The 24,062-nt window shown below is 55.3% G+C and overlaps 7 protein-coding genes across 7 annotated transcripts; 2 read left to right on the forward strand and 5 right to left on the reverse strand.

The window, feature by feature from the left end:
• Positions 1-333: 333 nt before the first annotated feature.
• Positions 334-1,859, reverse strand: DICSQDRAFT_51081 (Di-copper centre-containing protein; the record flags this gene model as incomplete). Its single annotated transcript, XM_007361959.1, has 8 exons — positions 334-432; positions 510-647; positions 712-737; positions 795-865; positions 934-1,285; positions 1,342-1,459; positions 1,499-1,648; positions 1,707-1,859. The coding sequence occupies 8 exons, from the start codon at positions 1,857-1,859 to the stop codon at positions 334-336; spliced, it is 1,107 nt and encodes a 368-aa protein (XP_007362021.1).
• A 1,033-nt stretch (positions 1,860-2,892) lies between these two features.
• Positions 2,893-7,218, reverse strand: DICSQDRAFT_152601 (uncharacterized protein). Its single transcript, XM_007361960.1, has 3 exons — positions 6,922-7,218; positions 5,245-6,866; positions 2,893-5,182 (listed from the first exon to the last, which is right to left on the reverse strand). Exons 1-3 carry the CDS (start codon positions 7,089-7,091, stop codon positions 3,366-3,368), a joined length of 3,609 nt encoding a protein of 1,202 aa, XP_007362022.1. The 5' UTR covers positions 7,092-7,218; the 3' UTR covers positions 2,893-3,365.
• Positions 7,219-9,665: 2,447 nt separating this feature from the next.
• DICSQDRAFT_51152 (MFS general substrate transporter) lies at positions 9,666-11,437 on the reverse strand (the record flags this gene model as incomplete). Its single annotated transcript, XM_007361961.1, has 5 exons — positions 9,666-9,829; positions 9,951-10,130; positions 10,203-11,094; positions 11,143-11,224; positions 11,280-11,437. The coding sequence occupies 5 exons, from the start codon at positions 11,435-11,437 to the stop codon at positions 9,666-9,668; spliced, it is 1,476 nt and encodes a 491-aa protein (XP_007362023.1).
• Positions 11,438-12,351: 914 nt separating this feature from the next.
• Positions 12,352-15,655, forward strand: DICSQDRAFT_99181 (ATP-dependent RNA helicase DBP10). The gene is made up of 5 exons (XM_007361962.1): positions 12,352-12,715; positions 12,765-13,188; positions 13,240-14,647; positions 14,714-14,820; positions 14,927-15,655. Exons 1-5 carry the CDS (start codon positions 12,409-12,411, stop codon positions 15,567-15,569), a joined length of 2,889 nt encoding a protein of 962 aa, XP_007362024.1. The 5' UTR covers positions 12,352-12,408; the 3' UTR covers positions 15,570-15,655.
• DICSQDRAFT_99183 (tRNA-guanine transglycosylase) lies at positions 15,649-17,608 on the reverse strand (the record flags this gene model as incomplete). Its single annotated transcript, XM_007361963.1, has 12 exons — positions 17,403-17,608; positions 17,144-17,346; positions 16,989-17,093; positions 16,871-16,937; positions 16,581-16,820; positions 16,514-16,529; positions 16,427-16,461; positions 16,340-16,375; positions 16,248-16,282; positions 16,128-16,200; positions 15,952-16,077; positions 15,649-15,893 (listed from the first exon to the last, which is right to left on the reverse strand). The coding sequence occupies exons 1-12, from the start codon at positions 17,467-17,469 to the stop codon at positions 15,649-15,651; spliced, it is 1,248 nt and encodes a 415-aa protein (XP_007362025.1). The 5' UTR covers positions 17,470-17,608.
• Positions 17,609-17,772: 164 nt separating this feature from the next.
• Positions 17,773-19,834, forward strand: DICSQDRAFT_79516 (uncharacterized protein). The gene is made up of 8 exons (XM_007361964.1): positions 17,773-17,915; positions 17,963-18,113; positions 18,164-18,450; positions 18,499-18,823; positions 18,902-19,000; positions 19,110-19,176; positions 19,278-19,466; positions 19,561-19,834. The coding sequence occupies exons 1-8, from the start codon at positions 17,881-17,883 to the stop codon at positions 19,716-19,718; spliced, it is 1,311 nt and encodes a 436-aa protein (XP_007362026.1). The 5' UTR covers positions 17,773-17,880; the 3' UTR covers positions 19,719-19,834.
• A 36-nt stretch (positions 19,835-19,870) lies between these two features.
• On the reverse strand, positions 19,871-23,511 carry DICSQDRAFT_133001 (endosomal P24A protein). Its single transcript, XM_007361965.1, has 19 exons — positions 23,262-23,511; positions 23,189-23,204; positions 23,021-23,136; positions 22,713-22,972; positions 22,588-22,647; positions 22,400-22,526; positions 22,290-22,346; positions 22,136-22,231; positions 22,056-22,085; positions 21,871-22,003; positions 21,728-21,812; positions 21,579-21,671; positions 21,449-21,522; positions 21,283-21,368; positions 21,115-21,189; positions 21,000-21,033; positions 20,775-20,937; positions 20,447-20,610; positions 19,871-20,243 (listed from the first exon to the last, which is right to left on the reverse strand). Exons 1-19 carry the CDS (start codon positions 23,439-23,441, stop codon positions 20,176-20,178), a joined length of 1,917 nt encoding a protein of 638 aa, XP_007362027.1. The 5' UTR covers positions 23,442-23,511; the 3' UTR covers positions 19,871-20,175.
• Between the last annotated feature and the right edge of the window lie 551 nt (positions 23,512-24,062).

Raw genomic sequence — 24,062 nt, forward strand, 5'->3', positions numbered from 1 at the left:
TGCAGTTCAACAGGTGGTCGGGCTTTGCAACAGTCCAAATTAATGTTTTCCGGTGTATTCGCGGACGATTTGACGCTATGTGGTGTAGATGCAGCGTAACCACGGCGTTAGTACCGCTCCTCAGGAGCGCCATAGACTTGTAACGAATGTATCAGCGATGATACACAGGACGTTATGTCATGACGTTAAGTCAAGGTGCTACGACATCAATATTACTGGGTTGCATAACGATGCGTTCGAAGGGAGCGCGCGTAAGTCCTCTAAGGGTGGCATTTACAACCACGGTCTGCGCCGTCTCACGGAAACATACTCACAGAGATCTGGATGAAGATACTACTCGTAGACGTAGCAAAGGTAACCGCCGGTCGTGTTCATGACATCGTAGATCGTCACTTCGTCGAACATGCCATCAGCCGGGATCTTGGAGTTCAGCTGCAAGAACCACAGTTATCAGTAAAGGCGATAGGAAGGCGCTACGGGGGGAGCAGCCGACTGGGAGGACGACGGACCGAGAGATAGGGCGGCATGCCATTGGGATATTCGCTTAACGCCTGTAGGGATGTGATGTTCTGCACAGAACCACCGTGGTACGCCCAGAAGTTCTGTGGGTTGGCATGCTGCCAGTCATACCAGACCTTGTCGACCATCTGACACAAAGAGCGATATGAGAGTCTTTGTTATTAGGAAGCTGAACGGACTGTATATGCTCACCGCGTGGTGCATTTGGAAGATCGGCTCTGCACGACCGAATAAGTTCACGCACATGCTTCACTTTGTGAGCAGAAGCGACGTACCGTTGGCAGAGAAAGTGGGCTGGGGCTCGCAGTCGGGGTATGCGTCCGCCGGGCAGTAGCCACCCAAGTCACTGGTATCCAAAAGACGCCCGGTATGAATCAGCGGACGTTCAACACTAAATGTGACATCGGCGCATACCCTCCCAGAATTTCATGCACGTTTCCATGCGGGCCCTCCGGCCGCTCCATGTAGAACTGCATGCCAGGGAAGTCGCCTGGAGTCCAGTGCACCATCTTCTGCACCTCTGCGGGGGTGAACGACACGTTGGCTTCTAGGGTGGGGTCAAGGATGGTTGGATTGTCCGCTAGTGCGATGTACGGTCGCAGGGTAAAGTTGCGCCGGAGGGTGTGTGACACAGGGTAGGCGAGCTGCAGGTCACGGAATGCACCATCCTGGACTTGAATGTCCTTAGCCGGGTCGCCCCAGCCACCCAGGCCGCTGATAGGGTCAGAGTCTAGGAAGAGAGGGCTGTTCTTTACATCGGCGGAATCTACGGACAGGGCAGTCAGCTCTCGCCAACTTGTTGGCAATGGGGAGATGTCTAACCAAGAGACCAGTTCCAGTATGGAGCGGTGCCGGCATAGCCGCACTTAGACTTCATGGCGCTTTCGATCACCGCTACATACCAGCGATGCCACGGGAAGAAGAGACCTGTGCTATGGATCTATGGAGCGGATGTCAATAGAAAGAAGATGAGACAAACGATTCGGAAACTTGCCCGAGTATTAAGGTCCATGTGAATGTAAACGAGGTCGTCCCAGTAACTGCTCGAATTATTGATAGGGGGGATATTGGAGATCGTTCTGTTGACGATTGGTGCGAGATTGGGATCGTGAGGAAGCGATGCTAGACACTATAATCGAACGTGGTTAAGAATTGAAGAGAGGTATATATGCTAGAGAAAGGCCAACCTTGACGGCGGCAATCCAGGCAGCCTTCTCGATGGTGGACAATGTACGCCACTCCTTCCTGACTGCTGGGTTTGTGCACTCGGCGGCTTCACCTAGGAAGGCGAAGAAAATCAGAACAACAGTGAGAGAAGAAGCGAGCTGGATCCAATGCATGGCGGTGGTTAGCAGCGCGTTCTCGCCGTGAAGGTCTAGATAGGGAGGACCGGGTGGGTGCGCCAAGTCGTTCTTGTGATGCATCTTAGGCTTTTATATGCTTACCTCCCGTCTATCTACGACTGCGGAAGTCCTACCAGTGGCACGCGAATAGCCTCGCGACATTCGACCTGATACCAGAGTCAGTCGGCACTGGGATGAGCAGGAGTCTTCGCGCGAAGATCGGCTGTGTGGTCTAAAGTTAACACGCCAAGATCGTATAGGCATCGTCTATCGAGGGCGCCGAAGCGGTGATCGGTGCGCAGAAACGCCCCCTGAGAGCGAAGCGTGGGCGCGCAGAACCGCTGTCCGGTCGGGTGATGTTCAATGAAAAAAGGAAGCGTCAAGGAGCCAGAATCGACGTCAGTCGGCGAGTTCAATTGCTCATTAAGACTGTCATTGCATGAGGATTAAGGCATTTGAAACGTAAACACCGACGCCACACTGACCTGTCTCCGCATGCGAGGTGCGACCCATCGCGCTCCCCTGTATTTCGATTCTGCATAGGAGAGCCCCATGAGAATTCGGCTAGAGCAGAGGAGGTCCGGAGGATGTAACACTGTGGAGCCATCATAGCATGAATCACTGCTAGATGCAAATACTAGCATACGACCTAGAATGCGTAGAGAGCTGCTCGAGCCAATCAGACTGGCGGACTGTTAAGGCCAACCCGCCGCTGAAGCTTCCCATATGAGATGTCGTCGGGGAGATAGTAGCGGTGCTAATCAGAACCCTTACGGGCATGCGGTCCGATACCCTGGCCAACCGTCAATCAAATAAGATAATGGTGTTGCTACCTGATGTTGCTGGCTACTTTCTGCAAGTCGTCGTCGGAAAGATGGAGTGCGAAGGCTTGCGGTACCGAGGATCGCGGCATATTGGACTGCATCCTGTATTCGTCAACCTCACGGTATGTACTCGAGACGCCGCAACCGATCGGAGCAACACGACTTACCTGTCTCACGCCCGCTCCACTCACGGTCGCGCGGGGTTCGGAGAATTTGCGCTGGCATAGAGAAACTGGGGACGATGCGAATATCATACAGAATCTAGTCTGAGGAAATGGGCACAAAGGTAATCATTGCTGCGTTACTGCGTTATGAGAGACACCGAGGTAATCCATGCACGCATGCGACCAAAAAGAGAACAGATGTATACAGATGGTGTTGGTAGCAGCCAAGCCATGGTGGGTATCGAAATCGATCACGATATTGCGAAGCGGTGAGCAGAGGGGGAGGGGGACGGGAATAATCGTGAACAGTAAATATCGGTACTCGGAGTATAGTTGAAGCATATGCATACGGGACCAGATGGGCATGGTTACATGGGAGTAGGTTGTCTTGTGCGGTAGCAACACGAGCGGCAAGCGCCGCTCTGAGCCCCGGGGAAAATGTACACCGTCCGACGGGGAAAATTGATTATGATACACCATGTGGGAAAGTCCGTCGTGGCGTGCATGCGTCGCGTTCATGACTTCATCGCCGGGGGAGGAACGTCCGAGAACGTGATCGCAAGGCAACCTAGCCAAGCCATCTCGACCGCGGCGCGTCCAATGGGCGTGAGCGTGTATGTCGGGTCAAATTCGTCCATCATCTCCTCTTCATGCACGGGCGACGGGGGCTGTGGCGGCTGGTTCTCCACTATCGCTGTGGCAAGACCAACGGAGGCAAGACCCTCCGGAAGAAATTCAATTTCCTTCTCTTTCCCAGAGCACACCCCGATGACGACGTCACCAGGGTGCTGCTCACGAATTGAGGCGGGAGGAAGGGCTGCCATAGCTTCCGTCATGGGGCCCGTTATCGCCAAACCTTCGCTCGGCAAACGAACACCAGTTCCGAGGAAGTCTTGATAGGAGACCAGGCGAGCGCACACACGGAACGAGGACTTCGGAATCCCCTTCGTCTTCGGCGCAACGGCCGTAGATGTCGCCAGAGAGTCGGCCCGAGAGCGTTTCTTGTTCGCGTCACCCTTCTTTTTCTTGTTCTTGCGCTCGTCGAAGGGCACGTAATAGACGATGAGGTACTGGCGCTCCTCGACGGGAAGTATGTATTTGGCGCTGTCCTCGTTAGCGACGGTAGACGATTCATCTGTGTTGCAGGGCCAGAGCGGGAGCAGCATGTGGAGGGCATCCACAGGGACCTCCTCGAATACGTTGACGCCTGCTTGGTTCTTCATCGGCTGCTTGCCCTTACTGCGTTCGGCGCGATTAGGTCGGAAGGTCGGCAGTAGGCCAACGTCCTTGAACGAGTCGTTGAGATTCTGGATAACGCGCTCGCGCTCTTCTTGCTTCGAGCGAGGTGCGAGGGTAACCCAAGGCGGTAACGTAGGGGTGAAGGCTGCATCGGGTGACGGACCGGCAGTCTTCGCACCGGCCCGGACGTTGTTCCCCCGTATGCGCCGCGCAATCCTCTCAAGCATCCCACCACCACCTGAATGCTCGTGCTCGACGTGATGGTCAGACCGTCCGCGGAGATACTCGATACTCCCCGAGTCCAGGGTGGCAAAGGCCTCCGCATGGGATGTTCGCGGATGGCGAGTCTCGTCATCAAGATCCATGCCGTCTTCGTCACGACCATTCCGTGTAATGGATGACGGAAGCCGATCACGAGAGAACATCGACACATCGAGGGTGGGCGCGGGAGAAGGTTCAGCGGAAATTGTAGTAGTAGAGGTCGAGTAGCTCGTAGAAGCGGCAGACGATGGCACGATGGTAGGGGAGGTCGGGACAGAAGGCGGAGAAGCTGTATACGGCCGCCTCCCCATCGGACTGTCTTCTTCCACGATCCTGCTGGTAGCCGTCACTGTCGACGCGTGCGTCGCGTTGCTCGAAGTAACGCTACCGACGCTCGCAGTCTGACTGGACGTGTCCGACGCGCCCTTTTGACCCATCTTGCCCTTGTCCTTCGCCTTTCCCTTGTCCTTCGCCTTGTCCCGCTCCTTATCCTTCGACCGATCACGGCCGCCCGACTCACGATCGGCAGGTCTAGGCTGCCCTTCGGTAAGGAGGCCATGAGCATTCAGCTGGCTGGTCGTTCGAGTGCTCGTGAAATGGGCCTGCACGTCCATCGTTGCAAGCAGGATCGTCCCGCTCGTGTGTACATGGAACGACGTCCCACCAGGCTTGTGCGCGCGTCCGAACAAGCCGTACTTGCGGAAGATACTGAACGCGATCGCCCGGGAATGCCTGTGGATGATGGAGTGCGGACCGCCCTTCGTGTTCCCGCGCGAGAACGGGTCGGCGATATGGCGGACATTGATGCGCTGCGTGGGTGCTTTCGAGGGATCTGTAGGGGGACAGCTCGTCAATAAATGCATCAGGCACATCCTGAAGGACTTGATGGCGTACGTTCTGTCCACTGCTTGTCAACCTTGAACCTGCCCACGTACTGATGTCGCCAGAGCTCGTGGATCGCTGGACGACCAGCGCGAGCCGGAAGAACGTTGACGGCAGAGCCGTCTGCCATCTCCTTCCGGAAGCTCCACTCCTCGCGCCGCCTGAGATATCCTTTGTCGAGCTTCCGCAGCTGCGAAGTGAAGGCATCGTCGCTCATCGTCGTCGTGCTGGATCGACGTCCACTCGAGATCGAGTTCTGGTATTCCCACGGAGCGATAATGGACGTGCTAGGACGGCGGGAGTCTAGTCCACCTGCAGCGATGTATGAAGGCGCGCCCGACGACCACGATCGCCGAATGCCATCGCCAAGGATGTACTGGAGGTTGAAGCCCTCGTACGTGTCCGTCACCACCGGATCCGTCGTGATGTTATCGTCCAGCTGCACCTGCTCGTCCTGCTCATTCCGCACAAACGCCTCTTCCTGCGCCTGCACCTGCGCCTCCAGATTGCGCCAGTCCGCGAGGGTGGTGGGCTGACTCGTCGCCTGCACATGAGGAAGCGCAGCGGGCGAGTGCTGGCCAAGCTCGTCGCCGAGACTCCTGCTCATGCGGCGTTCGGCCAGGATCGTCGCTTCGCTGTCTTCGCGGCCCCGAGGAGTGGTGCCTGGGGCACCGGGAATGTTCCATGGGACGCTTCCACGGCGAGATGGAGGATGGGACCCGAAAGAGCTCGGCGTGCCCTCCTCGCCGCCGCTGTCCACTCGAGCGAAGGTGACAGGCGAGGACGCACCGGCATCAACGTGCTCTATATCCTCGTCTTCATCTTGGTACTCACTCGGATCCTGCGACATGTAGCTGGGGGCGAAACTCAGCCTGCTGTACCGCTCATCTCGTGCAGGACCCGGAGCGTAGTAGGACTTGTCACCACCGCCGAAGGTGTGCAGGGAGGCGGCATCAGAAATATCTTCACGAGAGGGGTTCCGATAGTCAAACTCCACGTCCGTATCAAGCTCTTCGCCATCGTCATCGTACGCAGTGGCCGAATCCAGCTCTACTTCCGAATCTGTGTCGGCGCGGGGTGACGAAGCCGATCCCGAGGGACCGGAGTATGCGTTGGTGGGGAGAGAAGGTCTGCGGGTACCATCATCGATAGCACGCATCTTGGCCCTGTTCTGTCTTGCTGCCTCGTCCTCGTCCTCGTCCTCGTCTGACCAAGCTCCGTCCTTCACGTCCAAAGTACTGATCTTGGGTGTATTCCGAGCACGAGTGGTGCCGCTCGAGCCTGAAATAGACTGCCGAGGGGTATGAAGATCGCCACTATTGGAAGCCGCTACTGTGAAGGGACTGATCGACTGGTCTGTGGGTCGCTGAGGTGATCGCGCGGCACCGAAGGTATACGTAGAGAGATTGGAGTAGATGTCGTCAGGAGGCATGAGCACGTTAGCATTGTCGTTGTGGACCAAAGGTACAGGCTGCGACGGTGCGGCCTTAGCCGTCGACTGTTGCAGGATGTTGGGAAGTGAGCCGCGTCGGGACGATGAGCTGGAAGCGGATGGCGAATGATTCGGTCGTCGAGGGAGTGGACGTAGAGATTGTAGCAGAGGCGGTCGCGACACAGTCGTACTGCTCTGTGCTCTGAAGGAGGAAGGGGTGTTACGACACAAGCTATTGCTCGAGCAAGTGTACGTACTGATTTGGGATAGACCTGCGCCTCGAGGATGGAGGTGCATTGGTGCTGACACTGTCAACGGGAGTACGTGGAATGATGGCTCTCCCGATACCAAAGCGTGCAGGGTCGTTGTCCTGAGAGTTATCGGTAGGGTTGTAATCTAGAAACGTAGACGAGGTGGAGGAGGACATCTGATCGTCAGCGGCAAGGGGGGCGTTTGTCGACCGAAGAGGGGCAAAGGGTGCACGGCGAGGAAGGAGGGGGATATTGGCTGAAGACGTGGTGGAGGATGTGGATGGAGTCCGGCTGGAGAGACTTCGGGGTCGTGAAGTGGGCTTTTCGGGCTGATGGGACGGGGCGTCGCTGCGTCTGAGATGGAACATGGAAGAAATGGTTGTAGAGACAAGAACAGATGCGGCAAATCCGGAGAGGTGCCAGAGAGATTAAGAGGAGGACATTCGAAAGGGTCGGGGAGGACGAGATGGAGGAGGACGAGAAGGACAATGGGACTGACTGGACAGGCCTTCCCACGTGGCCGGCCGCTCTTGTGCCCGATTAGGTAGTTTTTGCGGAATCTGGCCGCGTTTCATTTGCTCGCCTCCTCCACATCTGCAACGCTTTATATTTCCTGCCGCCCCTCCTCCTCCATCGCTCCCACCCTCGGCGCAGACTACGCGCCGCGCCCGTCACTTCTGACTTGCACAAAGATTTGCAGCGCCCTCTGGCGCGCTGGAGGATGCTCGACCACTCCCTGCTATTCCGGTCGCGGTCGTGCCGGTGTTCGTCACCACGGATCTGATCTCTGGCGAAACGCCCCGTCGAGCGGGCCCAAACTCAGAACTCTACAGCGCCACGTGTCTTCCGGTTCGCGACCCCTCCGTCTCCTCAGGAGAAGCGTTACCCTCCGACTGTGTGCTCGTCTCTATCATCAGCGACACTCGAGCCTTGTTCCACGGGAGTAAGTAATAATGATTCGCATGCCACTACGCCACCGACATCGATCATTCGCCGTCGGCATGTGCGTGATTGCGTTGGCAGCGTATCCTGCCCACGACAACGACCTGCCACTGTTCTCGGGCCGGTCTGATGCCAAAATGGCCCGCGACGTCACCCCACGTTTTCGTCGTTAATGTACTTGGGACACAGCCACGGCGTAACTTGAAGGAGTCTGACGGCGGTTATGAAAGTCTATCATTCGGAGCCTCCTCGTACGCACTCATAAACACGTACCCGGCCATGTGCGCACGCACACATTTATATGAATCGGGCTTAGCGTCTCCCGCCCTGCCTCGGCGACGAGCGCGGCGGTGGCTTGTCTGTTCGCCACGGTATTCTCGCGGAACACTCAGAATCAAGCGGACCAAACTGCTGTCGGCCCGGTTATGGTTGTTTTCACAAAACTTCAGGAGGTTAGTATAGTACCTACTTGTAATGGTCAAAGCGCCAGTTTTGTCCTATCCCTCAGCAACATCCCTCCGTTTCTCCGGAGTCAGCTTCGAGCATCACATACGTGAAGACACAGATATTACACGGCGCCACTGACGTACGTCCGCAGAGTATACAACGGTGACATGTTGCGAGGCACAGGAACTTGCAAGATCACCATCCATAGGTCCAATGCATCCCCGGAAAAATCTCTCCCGCGTGTCTCACGGTTGTCGGACCGTCGCCAGCCGGTTATCGATATCCCGTTGAGGAAACCGGGCTTCGAGCCAAATCGAGTTGACTGAAACAGTCTGTGGCCTATGTTGAATGTCATATTCACTACAGTAATGGCAATCCTCCATTGTTCTCTTCTTCACCTTAGCGTTCCGCCACTTCACCATGATCCGCCGCCGTCGCAGCGCTTCGAATTTCAAGCGCTGCAAGGTCATCTCCGCCAAACATCCTCCGGGGGGCTCCAAGGCTTTACGCATGTTCAGCCAAGGTCGGTGCAGACATGAGATCGTGTGATTGCGTTCGCCATCTCTCAGCCAGAGAATCCCCCGCCTTGGCATCAGATTTCCTGCCATCGGACTCTCGCCTGTATGCACGCCGGTACCACAGTGTATCGCCGAAATCGGTCGAAGGCGTCGCGGGTCGTTCGGTACATCCCTAGGCACGCACACCGCCAAGTATCATTTCGTCTCCCTGTTGTTAGGAAGTTGCTCGTGTCCCATTGTACCAGATATATATGTGGGGATACCGGAGAGGTGCCCAAGATTCCATCATGGAGGTAGAGGGCGATCGATCTATCACATTCGACCTATTACATCTGATCCACCTAGCGGCTCAATGTCCGATTTATTCCACAGGTACGCAATAACGCGAAATGCCGGGACGGTGCGGCTCTGCAAGACACCCTCACATCTAGTCGATCATAACTGGACGCCTTTCATGTTTCACTGGAGGTACCCATAATTGGACCATATGACGGTGTTCACCCGGCATGCCTGGGTACCTTAGTCCTACCGCGGACCCCGCTGGCCCGAACCTTAACCAGAATCTGATGAAGCAGTCTCCTATCCAGCGCCGCCGCCGAAGAACGAGATGGGAAAGAAGACGTCAAAATGATGGCCAAATGCTATGACTGAATATAGCGATTTTGAAAGCTAAGCTTTGCACAGACCGTCCACATGCAAGAATACCCATGGTGAAGTTCAGAAAGGCCCTCAAAGCGTCCGAGGATTTCTAACAGGACAACGGAAGGAAGAACACCCGTAATATCTTACAACGCCACAGTTGCTTCCATCGTTGCACCGCTCGCAATGTGATCTACTCTGTATCTACAGCCTCCATCTCGGCTCGCCCGGGGATAGCTGACGGTTGCGTCGCGTGTAAACATACCGTAACACCAGACCGGCGAGTGCACCGGAGAACATAAAGCCGGCGTTCGTATAGTGACCGGTGGGAAAGCCCGGCGATTCCGAGGTTTTGTATATGAATAAACCTGCAGGACAAACCATCATCAAATGACGACGCGCGAAAGGAGGGAAAACAGGATGCAGGAACATGAGAAGGACTCAGCACGAAAGAACAAAAAATAACATTAGGGGGGAAGGCGGGCGTACCGATGATCTGACCAAACGTCGAAAACGACCCATTGAGCGGGACTGCGAGCGTGGAAACTCCGGTCCCTCTGAGGTTTCCCGTGAGCCAGCTGAGGGTGGGACCCGATACCGCATACGCGAAGGGGACGCCAACACACAACACTGCGTAGCGAGCGGTGAACGCGGTCGGCGGTAGCGATCCTGAAAACGAATGAAACAGAATTTAGCCTGGATACGCACTGAGTCATGAATAGCTAGTAATACTGTGCTTACCTTCGATGACGAAGGAGATCCCGCATATCGCAAAAGACGCAGCCATAGCCCAAGCGCGCATCTCGAATCGGTCGGATATCCACGCGACGGCGGTGACGACAAAGAAGGCGAGTGCGTACGGGGGCACTGTGAAGAGTTGCGCGCGGAGTCCTGCAAATCCCAGACCCTGGACGATCGTCGGCGTGAAGAGGGAGATGCTGGAGAACCCAACGGAGTATGCAATCCAGATCCAATGGTGAAGGTAAAGCCGCCAGTCGAGGAGGGTGTCGCGTGCGTCCTTCCAAGTGATGGCCTCGTGTCCCAAGGACGCGACACCTTCGATGCGCTCAGTGGCTAGCTCGCGCTCTTCTGGAGACAGCCACGAAACGGTCTCGGGGTAATCTGGATAGAACCATAGAATGAAGGGCGCGATGAAGCAGGACGCAGCGCCTTCAATGAGGAAGAGCCACCTCCAACCTTCTAAGCCGTGTGCGCCATTGACCGTGCCAATGCCGAAGGCTATCGCGCTTCCAAAGGCACCGCCTAGAGTAGCACCGGCCACTATCAGCGCAACGCGAACGGCGCGTTCGTTCGGTTTGTACCAAAAGGTAAGGCAGTAGATGAGACCTGGGAAGAGACCTGCTTCGAACATCCCGAGGAGGAAACGGGTGGCAAGGAGTCCTCCATAGTTTCGCGTGGCCGCGATCAGCATAGTCATCGCTCCCCATGCAAGCATCAAGAAGGAGAACCATCGGCTAGGTTTGTACTTCTTCAAAAGGTAGTTGGATGGTACCTCGAACACGGTGTAGGCGACATAAAACACCATAAGGGCGATGATGTATTGGTTATTCGTCAGTCGCAAGCTTTGTTGTAGCGAGTTCCCTGTGTCATTGTTGAGAACCTTTGCGTTACCCTTCCGAGAAATTGAGTAACAAGGAGAGCTTGAGAATTGTTTACTCACGATGTTTGAGCGGTCAATGAAGCACAGCACATACATCGCTGTTGACCCCGTAATCATTCGCAAGTCAATTCGTCTCACCAGCCTGTCCGGTATCCACTGTTGACAACTACTCGTTTGGAACAAGACTGATTGCTAACCTTCGTTCAGCTTCTTGATCCACCACATAGACCTCGCTATCAACATCTAAGGCGTCTTCGAGATGCGTGATGGATGCCTGCTTCTCATCCTTTTCCCGGTCAGGTGAGCATGCTTCAATGTCGGCCTCGACGCAGTGAGGGAGCGTGCTGATAACCATCATAGCCGTCAGGTGCGGGAGGAGAGGGCCCTCTTTTGTCCCTCTGACCTCGAGGTTTTTAAGCGGACGAAAGGCAGGAACTCGGATATAATTATAGATGCGACGGCACTCCATGGGGAAGGAGCATGGATAGTTTTGATGGTCATCTGAGAGGAGCCTGCGTAGATTTTGAACTTACTTCGAGCTTCTCTCCGCTCCCCCTCCCACGCTGCAGTGGAAGAAGAATACGTCAAATATTAGTGCCTTATGCGGAAATACGAGGCCCTACTTAGACATTGACGGCGTTGATAGCTGACGGTTTGTTATACAATGTGTGTAGGGAAGAAGCCGTGAACAAGGTCCGATGTAATATCTGAGTACCACTGTTGTGAGCGTACAGAAGAAAACACGAAAATCAGGGATGTTCCTGAACAGCCACGAATAGACGTGAGTCACAGATGTATTTTTGCCAATGATTCTCTCGAGCAGTTCCACTTCCCGCGAGTAATATATGATCGGTCGGTGGCATTCCAGCTGCGAGACTCTTGTGCATGGCTTGCCGGCAATTATCCGCCCGCGCCGTACAGTGGAAGCGACTCGAACGCAGCTTGCCAAGGCACAATTAAAGTAAGGCAAAAAGCGTAGTACGCACCTTGTGCGAAGTGGTACATACGCTTCGCGTGGGTCAACTCGTCCCCTGACCGCCCTGCTATGACTGTGTTGAGTACAAGCTGAATCTATCGGTCGAACTATAGACCCCGACACTCACCGGTACCGTGGTGGTCGTCAATGAGGCCTATGAGGGGTCTCTTGGGGCGCTACAGTTGGACACCAGGATTTCCCGTATATGGACAGAGGGTATGCTGATGTAATCCATTTTTTGGGTCTCTCAATCAAAGTTGCCGGGGTGTGCGCACCGTCCTACTTAGACGGCACCAACGTTGCCCGTGTCCTCCTCTGCACTCTGTTGTTCACCTCATCCTATCATTGCGATGGCATCCGTCAAGCGAAAGCATAATGAACCCGCCGATTCGGACTCTGATGCTGGGTACTCCGAAGTCGCTCTAGAATTTGAGGACGAAATCGACATCTCTTCCGCTCTGACCGGGAAACGATCAAAGACCTTATCGACAGCAAAGTTGTCTGACGGCGAGGATGATGAAGATCTGCAAGAGTTTATCCGCGATTCTATTGCAAGGCGCGACGTCAAAGAGGGGACGGAGCTGTTGAAGAAGACTAAGGGGAAGAAAACCAAGATTGCGAAGGGTGAAACGGGAGGGGGAAGCTTTCAGAGCATGGGTATGTATCCATCGTATATTATCCGCATATCTTGCTCAGTGTCACACAGGCCTGCATCCTTGGTTACTGCGGTCTCTGACGCTACAAGGGTTCCGCATACCTACCCCCATCCAACGCCTTTCCATACCCGCCCTTCTCGCGAATCCACCGCGCGACCTCGTCGGGATGGCTCGCACTGGTTCAGGAAAGTCGCTCGCGTACCTGGTTCCCCTCGTACAACGTCTTGGAGGAAGACACTCTGCGACATTCGGTGCTCGAGCTCTCATTCTCCTCCCTGCCCGTGAGCTTGCTTTGCAAATTTTGAAGGTCGGAAAAGAACTCGCGCGGGGATGGCACGCAGGAGAGGGCGATCATGCGGGAGATACCCATGATGTGGACGAGGGGAAAAAGGGTCAGAGCTTGCGATGGGGCCTGGTCGTCGGTGGTGAGAGCTTGGACGAACAATTTGAGATGATCTCAAATAACCCGGACGTGTATGTACTTTCACTTGTGACAAATAATAATCACTTACGCGATGACCCCAGTATCATTGCTACTCCTGGCCGTCTCCTACATCTTATTGTCGAAATGAATCTCGACCTGAAGTCTGTGCAATACGTCGTCTTTGACGAGGCTGACCGTCTCTTCGAGATGGGCTTCCAGACTGCTCTCACGGAGATCCTGCACCGCCTACCCGCAACGCGACAAAGCCTCCTTTTCTCCGCTACCCTCCCCAAATCTCTTGTCGAGTTTGCGAAGGCCGGCTTGCAGAACCCGAAACTCGTCCGCCTTGACGCAGAGACTAAAATAAGCGCTGATTTGAAGATGGCGTTCTTCTCCGTCAAGCAAGCCGAAAAGGACGCATGTCTCCTCGTCCTTCTCAGGGAGGTCATTGGCGTCCCTTTCGGAAACCCTTCCACAGAATCGGAGGAAGCCAACGACAAGAAGGGCAAAGGGAAGGCGAAAGCGAAGCACTCGGAACACGCCGCCGCCCCTCACCAGACTCTAATCTTCGCCGCCACCAAACACCACGTTGAATATCTCACCAACCTCCTTGCAGCCGCCGGCTATGCCGTCTCCCACATCTACGGCTCCCTGGACCAGGTCGCAAGAACGCAGCAGATGGACGCTTTCCGCCGTGGCCGTACCAACATCCTCGTCGTCACGGACGTTGCCGCCCGCGGTATCGATATTCCCGTTTTGGAGAACGTAGTCAACTACGACTTCCCGCAGGGCGCGAGGGTGTTCGTCCATCGCGTCGGGCGTACCGCCCGCGCAGGGCGGCAGGGGTGGGCGTGGTCCTTCGTGACGGCATCTGAGCTGCCGTACCTCCTGGACCTGCAGCTATTCCTTTCCCGCCCGATCAAGAATGAAGTCAGCGGTGCTGGCGACCAGGCCTACACGGAGTCCCTGGTCCTGGGACCATTCGAGCGGGACAAGTTAGACGAGGAGGTGGCGTACATCCAGAAGCTGGATCAGGAGAACCACAACCTCAGCACCCTTCGAGATGTCATGCGGAAAGGGCAGGGCATGTACGAGCGCAGCAAAGGCAAGGCGAGCCCGGCGAGCTACCACAATACAAAGGAGATGCTCAAGGACGGCCGCTGGGGCTACATTGGCACGGAATCGGGCATCCACCCTGTGTTACTGCGGAGAAGCCCTGACACCGCAGCGAAGCTCGCTGAGGAAGCAAAACGACGGGCGCTCCTGAAACTCGTTGACTCGTTCCGCCCGGCGGAGACCATCCTCGAGATTGGAGCGCGCGGCAACGCAGAGACGGCAGCACTGATGAAGCAGCGGCGTAAAGCGCTGAGCAAGGCGGCACAGCGTGCCTCATTGGCGTCCACCTCCGCTGCTGTCATAGTAGCAGATGATGGAGGGAGGGATGCCGTGCACGAGCGGGATGACAGCGAAGGAGAAGAGCTGGAAATGGCAGATGAGGCCGACATTGCGGTAAGTATTCTCTCCCGCTCCCCTCTCTGCGCGTGCCGCTCACGCTCCTGCCTTTCCCCCTAACAGGCCGTGTTTGATGTGTCAAACAAGAAGGCGAGAGCTGGAAAAGGGAGCTTCCGCGACGAGGAGTTCTACATGTCTCATTACCAGAAAGACGCCGATACAGAGAAAGGGTGCGTCTTGATACCAACATCTGCCCTCGTCCTTCCCTCTGGGCGACTTGATGGTTTCCACCTTTTGTTATCGATCATACATCGCGTCTTACGCCTCCATGCCCAGCTACTCACTCCGCGACGGCGCCTCCTTCGCCGAGCAAGCGCGGAACGTCGCGTTCGACCTCACCGGCGACGAGACCTCCGCACAGGAGCGTCAGCGTCGCGAAAATAAATGGGATAAGAAGAAAAAGCGTTTCGTAAGGGGCACTGGCGAGGGCGCAGACAACGTCAAGCTTGTGAAGACCGAGAGCGGTGTCAAGCTGCCCGTGACGTACCGCAGCGGGCGTTTCGACGAGTGGAAGGCGAAGACCCACATGAGCCTGCCAAAGGTGGGTGAGGCTGAGCCGGAGAACGCTCGCGGTGGAGGCGGGCATGGACCGGGTGGGAGAAAATATCGCCATAAACAGGTCGTCGCAGCGAAGCCGCTCGACAAGCTGCGTGGCGACTATGAGCGAAAGGCGCGACAGCTCAAGGACGGACAACAGCATAACGGCGGAGATCAAAACCCGGCTCGCGGGTCGTCTTCGCGACCTTCACTCGAAAAGGACAAGGGTCAGCCCAAGAAGGGGAGCAGGTTCGGTGGAAAACCTGTTGGTAAGGTCAAGAACGAGCTCAAGACCGTGGACCAGATCCGGAAAGCTCGCAAGACCGCGGAGCAGAGGAAACTCAAGAACGCACGAGCACCTCGGAAGAAGGGCAAGCGGTAGCAGTAGCTGTAGGCATACTACGTACTGCTCCCATTAAGTGTTCGGTACCTGTCTATAGCTGAGGCGCCTTTCCTGCTTATCATGCCGCATCGGAGTACTCCCATTTCGCTCCATCGCCGGGAATGACTTTGGTATCCGGCCGGCCCTCAAGGAGGTCCACCCCGACGCTCTTCAGTGCGTTGACGCACCATTCCGGGTAGCCGGCATCACCAAAATAGTTTGAGAAGAAGTCCTTCAGATACTGCGGGAATGTTCCGCTCATGATCGCCTCCCGCGCACCACCCATGACTCGCGCCTGGAAAACAAGGTTATGCTGCGTAATAGCTGATCATGCGAGTTAGCTGTCTATATTGCACAAGTTCTTGTCGTACGGAACGCTCACCGTGGGCAGCGGCCGTCTCTAGAGTCGCAGTATGGTTAAGCAGCGCTCTTGTCGTACCGCTTGAACAGGTTGGGCAGGGGCAGCCTTCCTCGATCGGTCGCATGTCCGTTGCATGTTTGCCCAACCCTGTATAATTCGTAAGCCATGCTGCAAGGATTGATGGATTATGCGCTGACTCAGGTTCAATGGGCCATTACGCGTCAGCGCCACCCCAAAACGTGCGGTCCGAGTGGGAAAGACGCAGTCTGCCTGGAGGATCGTCAGTGCAGAAATCGAACGCCTCTGACCACTCGTACCATGTCCACCCCAAGTGCGACGCAGACGAGAAGATCTCGTGATGGAAGATCAGTTCGAGCGTCATCCAGGGAAATGCAACACTCGGTATCACCTTCTGCGAAACCGATACCCATTGAATAGCGTGGCCCTATGGCTACTTGTTAGCCATGCGTGTTGCGGACAGTGGTAAATCACCTACGATCTTCTGGCAAGCTATCAGCACATTGCTTGATCCTGCAACCTGTCAGATGAGTAGAAGACACAGGAGAAAGAAAGTCGGGCATACACTCTCCAGAAGATATCTGCGATACCGTGCATCAGTACGTTGCAGAAAATGCACTAGCCAGGAATACCTTTCTCTTCTCCGCCACTCAGACCACCGATAGCGTAGCCAGCAACCCTATCCTTGCGAGTAATCATTTCATCTAAACATTTGTCTCGAAGATCGGGCTCCAGGCCGCCTTGAACAATTGCGAAGAGATTTTGCACGTCATCTCTTCCTGATTTTTGGTGGAAGTTTATACATCGGTCTAGCCAGCGAACCGTTCTCCACATGGCTTCCTCTACGCGAGGTCCGACGGTTAAACTCGAGACTGTAGCCGCGTTTGAGCTGATGACCTTATCCAAAGCAAAGGCCACAGACCTACGTCATCCAACTGCATGATGATATCGGCACCGATAGCGTGCTGTATCGAGATACTTTCCTCTGGCTGTGCCAGAAGTCAGCGTCGCGGAGACACAAATCGAGTGACACCTCATACGGTTAACATGGTAGGTTCACCGTCAAAGGGACTGGCGAATAAGGCTCCCTCCTCCATGATCTTGGTAAACTTGCTTAAGGAGACCAGTTGGAAGCCTCCACTGTCCTGTAACTTCCCTCAGTGCTTTCTCATACAAAACACAGGGGATAAATCACCGTGAGAAGGTTATGATTCCATCCCTGGAATTTGTGCGCGCCACCGGCTTCTTTGAGCACTTCGATCCCTGGACGTAAATTCAGATGATATGTATTGTTCAGGATCAGGTTCACTCCTAGGGCTTCAACTTGCTGAGGAGTGAGCCCTTTGATCGCCGCTTGTGTTGCTACAGGCATGAACGTCGGCAACATCGTGACACCATCTGGCTTATTCTGCATCAGAGGCCGCATCACAGAAATGAGAACTAGCTGCGCTCACGTGCGAGACGCATTCTGGAGACTCTCGCGCGAGTTGTGTGGCACTTGGCTAGCACTTCGAACTGCATCGCGATTGGCCTCAGTTCGGCGGCTGTAAGTGGGGATCGCAGATGTCGTTCCTCCCTCAGAATAGTATCGTAATACTTCGCAAATAGAAGGGACCGTGTTCGCTGGAACCTTCAAGGACAGGGAGTTGGCGGCGCGAGCGTGGCGCTGGTGGGAAGTGGACTAAACAGCGAAAAAGCGTGACGGCGTTAGTGCGTTGGCGGCAATGGCTTCTCGCTTTGCCTAACACGGAAATTCTGAGCGCGGCGTGTCGCCGCCCTCCGTGTCGACCTCTGGACGCGTCTTTGGCCATTGCAACCATGCACCTCGCTCGCAACAACCTATATACACTCAAACCCGTGACGGCCGCTAGCTGGCTGTCGCTACGCCGACAATGTCGAAGTTTGCACCTACAATCCGGAGTGCTGGAGGACATGAGGACTCGCGGGCTTGTGGCAGACATCACTAGGTGTGTTAATAGTCATGATGGACACTATGCTTCCCTGACTCTCATAGACCCGACCAACTAGAAATTGAGCTACAGAAGCAGCCGCAGACCGTCTACCTTGGAGTAGACCCAACCGCGCGCTCCCTTCACGTCGGACACCTCGTGCCACTACTGTCGCTATTCCATTTTCAGCTCCGTGGACACCAAATCATACCGCTGGTACGTTTACCAGCTCTTTTTATGAGGACTGTATGGAGAATGAAGCCCAGATAGGTGGAGCAACAGGGCTTATTGGTGACCCTTCTGGACGTTCGACAGAGCGGCCGCTAACTGCGCGCGAGACCATCGAGTACAATGTCGCTCAACTCACTGCAGGGATCAAACAATTCTTTGAGAGAGCACAAAAGTATGCAGAGAAGCGTATACCCTCCTCCCTGCGAGTACTCCCGCCCAACGTTCAAAACAATTTCAATTGGCTGAAGGATCTCAGCCTTCTGGAATTCCTTCGTACCGTCGGATTCCATAGCAGAGTGAACACCATGCTCACGCGCGAGAGGTTAGTCACGCATTCCGAGTTTACCACATGTCTGAACGGTCCGTCCAGCGTGCAAGCGCGTTTGTCATCCCAACAAGGAATATCCTTCACCGAATTCACATATCAACTCCTCCAAGCCTATGACTTCTTGACCCTGCACAAGACCTTTGGCTGCACCATTCAGGTCGGCGGCTCCGACCAGTGGGGAAACATCATAGCCGGAATCGATCTCATAAACCGTGCCAACTCCCAGGAATCCGGCGCACTTGTCGAAAAGGGCTTCGGCATAACCACGCCGTTGCTCACGACGGCGTCGGGCCAGAAGTTTGGAAAGAGCGCCGGCAACGCCATCTCGCTCAACGAAGATGACACGAGCGTGTTTGAATTATATCAAGTGAGCGTTTTGAAGCGCACGGACGCTGTTCTATCCACCTTCATGGGCGTTAGATGCTCATGAGCCGAACTCCGACAGTTTTTCCTGAGGTCGTCAGACGCGGATGTTGGACGATACTTGAAAATGTTCACCCTCCTATCGCTGGAGCGTGTCGACACCGTCATGGAGACGCACAACGTACGTACGACTCCATCTCACTGTCCCGTCTGCTCGCCAAGGAGCATGCAAGCATGCGGTCATCCGTCCATCCGTCTAGTCAAGTCGCTCACGGAACAACCTTTCACAGCAAAATCCGGAAGCGCGTAGCGCACAGCGTCTCCTCGCGGAGGAGGTTACAGAGCTCGTGCATGGCGGTATGTCGTTGTTTTTGACCATCCTCTCCCAACAATTCGCCTGTGCCCCGTGCCGTCCGTCCATATGCACGCGACCGCTGACGTGGTACCATGTGGTACAGAGGATGGCGTGGCGCGCGCACGGCTCGCGACCAAGATCATATACGAGCGTGATATTTCCACCGCGAAGACCGACAACGTCCTCGCGGCGCTGCGCGGCAACCCGGTCCTCCATGTCTGTGACGCGTCAGAAGTGCTCGACGTACCGCTCACCAAACTAGCCACGACGCTCTCTGTAGCGTCCTCTAATAGTGCGTCTGCCGATTCGACATTCCCCCTTGATATGTGCTAATCTGGCACGACAACTTGCCCATGTTTACTTTGCCCTCGATTCGGAATGGGCAGACGCCGCGCGCCAGCTCGTGGCGTCGAAGGGCCTTTACCTCAACAACACCCCGGTTGCAGACGTCCAGCAGAAACTGACCCCCGCCGATTTCATCGACGAGCGGCTCGCCTTCCTACGCGCTGGCAGCCAGAAGGTTGCGGTTGTCGCCTTGAAGTAGTGGGCTGCGGTAGTTCAGCCGTCCACGCCCGTGTACTGCCGACTACAGCTCCTTTCGGGCTTTCACTGTTGGCGCCACGCATGCTCCAGCCGTATCAGCTGCTTATTATGCGATCTGTCAGGGGTTTGCAGGTTTTGCAATACAGAACGTGCCGGCATGATTGCTCAACTAGGAAGGACGGTATCGAAATACTTTTGATAGTCCAGAGCTGTCTACATAGTAGTTGTCCGTAATATTGGTAGCTGATATCTAGGGACCGACCGCTGCCCTGCAGCAGCCCAACGAGGTTCTCTAGCGCGGAGGAGTTCATATCTGTCATGCAGTCGAGACAGGAAAACTGCGTGCTCGGACACCGCGATCGGACGACGTAGCAACGCAACCACGACGACACGCAGGATGCGCTCGACCTGCCTTCATTGTCTGAATCCCAAATCGCAGTCTCGCCTTGCTTCCAGGCTCAGTCGACACGGATAGCGCTATACAGCCTCCGGACCGCCCAATACGTCGCGAGGAAGCCAATGGTACCTGTCAGCAAAGATAGACACACATGAGTCCACAATCAACTACGATAACGAGAATTGAAGGATGACAGGCACGATCGTGGCGCCAAGAGTGGTCAGCGCCGCTAAAGGTTTGCCTTCCAGCAACCGTCCGATCTGATGTGGTTTCGTGCCGGCCGTCGAGCAGCCGAGCAGTGGCTGATGGTTAACGAAAAGGGGTCTACGCACCAGTGATGAGGAAGTCGAACACGCACAGGAGCAGCAGGTACCCAAAGTACAGCACTGCGCTCGTGAACGAGTCTAGCGACAGCCGCAGGGCCCAGTACACGACACCGTAGCCAAGGAGCCAGAAAGCGCTCCCTCCCCCGGTGAGAAACGCGCGCCAGTGCCACCTATGAGATCGCGAAGCATGTCAGCGTCGGTCTACAACTTCGCCACGGACAGCCCCCAAGCCTCGCCCCTTGCCGCAGGCCGCAGACCCACCGGGCACGGATCAAGGGCAGATACGTATGGAAGGGGAAAGCGGGGCGCCGAGCGACGTCAGAACAGGACATACCTGTAGTCTTCCGCACAGAGGATAAAATAGGTGAATAAGATAGTGACCGTGGCAGTGGTGAGCGCTACGACTGCAGCGGTTAGGGCGAGGAAGCCGAACGCGTAGTACGCGCGCGACGCAAATAGACTGGAGAGTACGAAGTAGAGCTCAATGAACGCCGCGCCTGGATTGCCGTCAGTCTACGAAAGTTCAACGATTATTGCTGGCGTCACTGGCAACACGCACCAAAGGGCAAAATGCCCGCAAGAATAGTAGCGGCCTACGGTCAACGTATCAATATGTTGCGATGTATTTTCGTAGCCCGCAGAACTACAATAGTAGTTTCTACAGCGGAACGTACCCATGGACGAAGGTATTTCGGCTGTGGCGGAATCTGACGCGGGATTTGGTTGACACGCACGGGATGTTGTATCGCCTAGGAAGACGCAAAACCGTTGTTCAGCCAAGGACGCCCCACGACTCGACTGTCAAAGGGACGACGCTCAGGGGATAACGCTCAGGGACTCACGCCATGCTTTGAACCAAAGTAAGAGCCCACCGCGGAGAGCGGTGCCGAGACACCGAACCAAAGGACGATTATCAGAAGCAGAGTGCCTATCGAAAAGGTTATTGCGCCCGAAAGGAATGGTTAGCTGCCAATTAGGGCTCAATGTCAGTGGCAGAAGGGGGCTCACCGAAAGGCACCGCTCCCGAAGAGCCCGCAGCGATAAGGAAAAGGTTCAATAGGAAAACCATCGCGAACACGAACCTGTGGCGCAAGACGATCGTTCACAAGAATACCGGATAAACAGGAACGCGGCTCACGTTGGCATGATCGTGGCAGTGAAAAACGAGTTCCGTCGCTTGTTCGTTCCGCCAAGAGAGGTATACACCCTGCTTGATATGTACCCGGCAATTCTGAGAAGCCCAGCGGTGTGAGCCCGTGTCCGGGTCTAAAAGGACCACTTCCTTACACTCCGAAGAATGTCCAGCAGACGATCATAACAGTCGCCAGCGATCCTCGATTAGAAGGTGACAGGAAACCGAGCAAGGCAAATACTAGGTGCATCGAGTCAGCATGAACGCTTGAATGATCATTCAAGATATGAAAACATGCCGAGCGTGACGCCGACCATAGCGCAGAGCTGCGCCCCGTTCCCCACGAGAATGGAGAGCACCATGGGGTTTCGCGGCGCCCGGAAGACCTCCCCATGTACCAGCTTCCAGCCCCAGTCTTCTTGCACGTCTTCCTGAACACACATTGAGCAATTGTAGCCGTTAGACACGAAAGAACAAGCCCACGCTCAGATCTATCGCGTTGTACCGAGAGATCTATGATGCGGTGAGTCGCGCAGCAGACCCCGGAAGCCCAACATGCTTACGTCGCGGGACACAGTGCGGAGGAGTATCATTGACACCATGAGGCATAGCAACACGACTACGATGATCGAGTTTATCAAGCTGAACCAGTGAATGCGCTGCATACAAGGTTCTGTTATTCGACGAAAAAGGCAACTATGAACAGAAGACACTTACGGGATCGAATATATGCAGGTAGTTGTCCCATCGAGTGGCCCAAGGCGTGTCAGACTCCTGCAGTCCAGATGTCACTATACAGACAAAACCATTCCTGAGTATGTGCGCACATTCCACATGACTCGGTAGGTGTAGGTGATTGTGGTGTTTTGAACCTCGCTCAGGATTAGGGGCTGCGAATCTGCGGGTGCGCAGTCGACGATGCCGTCTGGGGGTACCTCCTGGGAACCGCCCCGGCTAATGCGGCGTTGAGTCAGTCTCCGCCGACAGACCTCTCACCACTTCATTTCAGGCATACCTCACTGGCCACACAAGGACGCCAACAATGCGATACACTCCGGCGGTCGGAGTGTGATACCTGTGCATATTCCGAGAACATGCCTACTTACTATGGCGCGCGGCATATGAGGTCTGTAGACTGACCTTAGAACAATGTCGTAATGGTTGTGTATCGCGGGCATCTCTGAGAACTCGCCCTCGTCATACCCGAGGTTGAAACCCTGTTCGAAGAATAGCTCCCCAGTCTTCTTGTCTTCCTTCATCTCCGCCGCAGGAAGCCCATCAATGAGCCAATTGATGGCATAGTCTTCTCGTATGCGGTCGTTTATGAACTTGGCATCTTCGGGAGGGATGGTCTGTGTACAGAGAACCTGGCATGTTGTGCTATTTTGCACCATGTGGATCTAACGCTCGGGTTGGTAGTGCATGTGGTGTGGAGGAAAGGAACGTACGTCATACGGGGAGTTGAATATACGGTCTCCGAAGAGAATGGACCCGAGCCCCTCAGGCTCCTTCTTGGGGCCCCCTTCGGGCTGGCAGAAGTGGAATGCAGGGTTGTAGTAGTCGTCTAGGCCAAGGTGTCAGACAAACATGCAATTTTGAAGGAACGTTTCACGTGCAATTTATGAGGGATTTCTGCACCGCGACAGTCCCGTGAGCACTGGGTGGTCTGCGGAGAATGTGATCACGTACGAGCTTTGCATTGTCATACCCTGCTATCATGGGCGTCAGTGCGTTCACAAAAAGCTCCACCTTCTCTCCCTCATGATAGTCATGAGGGGCGGCTCCTGGCAGGTAGAATGCGTGGGTAGTCGAGAGTAACGAGAGGGCCGCAGCACCGAGGATGCAGAGCCCGCGCGGCACACGAGCCATGTCCGAGGGTATAGAGGAAGAGTCCTAAAGAGCGTTCCTAGCGTCTCCTTTCCGAGAGCGAGGATTAACGAGAAAGAGGAGACTAGTGCTGGCAGGGTGTGCTCGTTGGTGTGCGCAATGAGAGCGGAGTTGTCCTTGAGCTAAGTCGGGCCGTCAATGGGCGTCTGTGTTGCCCGATCGGGCGCTTGCACTAAAGTGGCCGCAGCGCCTAGCAGTGACATCGACCCCTCTGGGCTTGGAAGGCGGGGCTGAGAGTCTGAGACCACTACGCCCTCCGACACCCATTGGATTGCCCACAGCCGAGCGACTCTCTGACACCTGCCGCCTCCCGCGCCTTTCTTCCAGGGTTGCGCACTAAGGAATAGTGCGTCTCTTGACTTGATGCTTCCATATTTGTACCCCTGGGCTGACCGGACTCAATCAAATGACACTCTCCTTCCCTACCAAGTCTCACAACGAGCCTTATACCATTCGGACATCGCCTCACTCATCTACCGGAGCGTTCTTGTTTCCCCCGCGACCTCGGCGCAGGTTGACTCTCCGCTCCGCTAGGCAACAACCCGATACAGCCTCACCAAACCTTAGGGTATGTACTTGCACAAGCGCGGTCGGCTACCACCA

The sequence above is a fragment of the Dichomitus squalens genome (assembly GCF_000275845.1).
Source record: "Dichomitus squalens LYAD-421 SS1 unplaced genomic scaffold DICSQscaffold_3, whole genome shotgun sequence".
In the NCBI taxonomy this organism is placed as follows: Eukaryota; Fungi; Basidiomycota; class Agaricomycetes; order Polyporales; family Polyporaceae; genus Dichomitus; species Dichomitus squalens.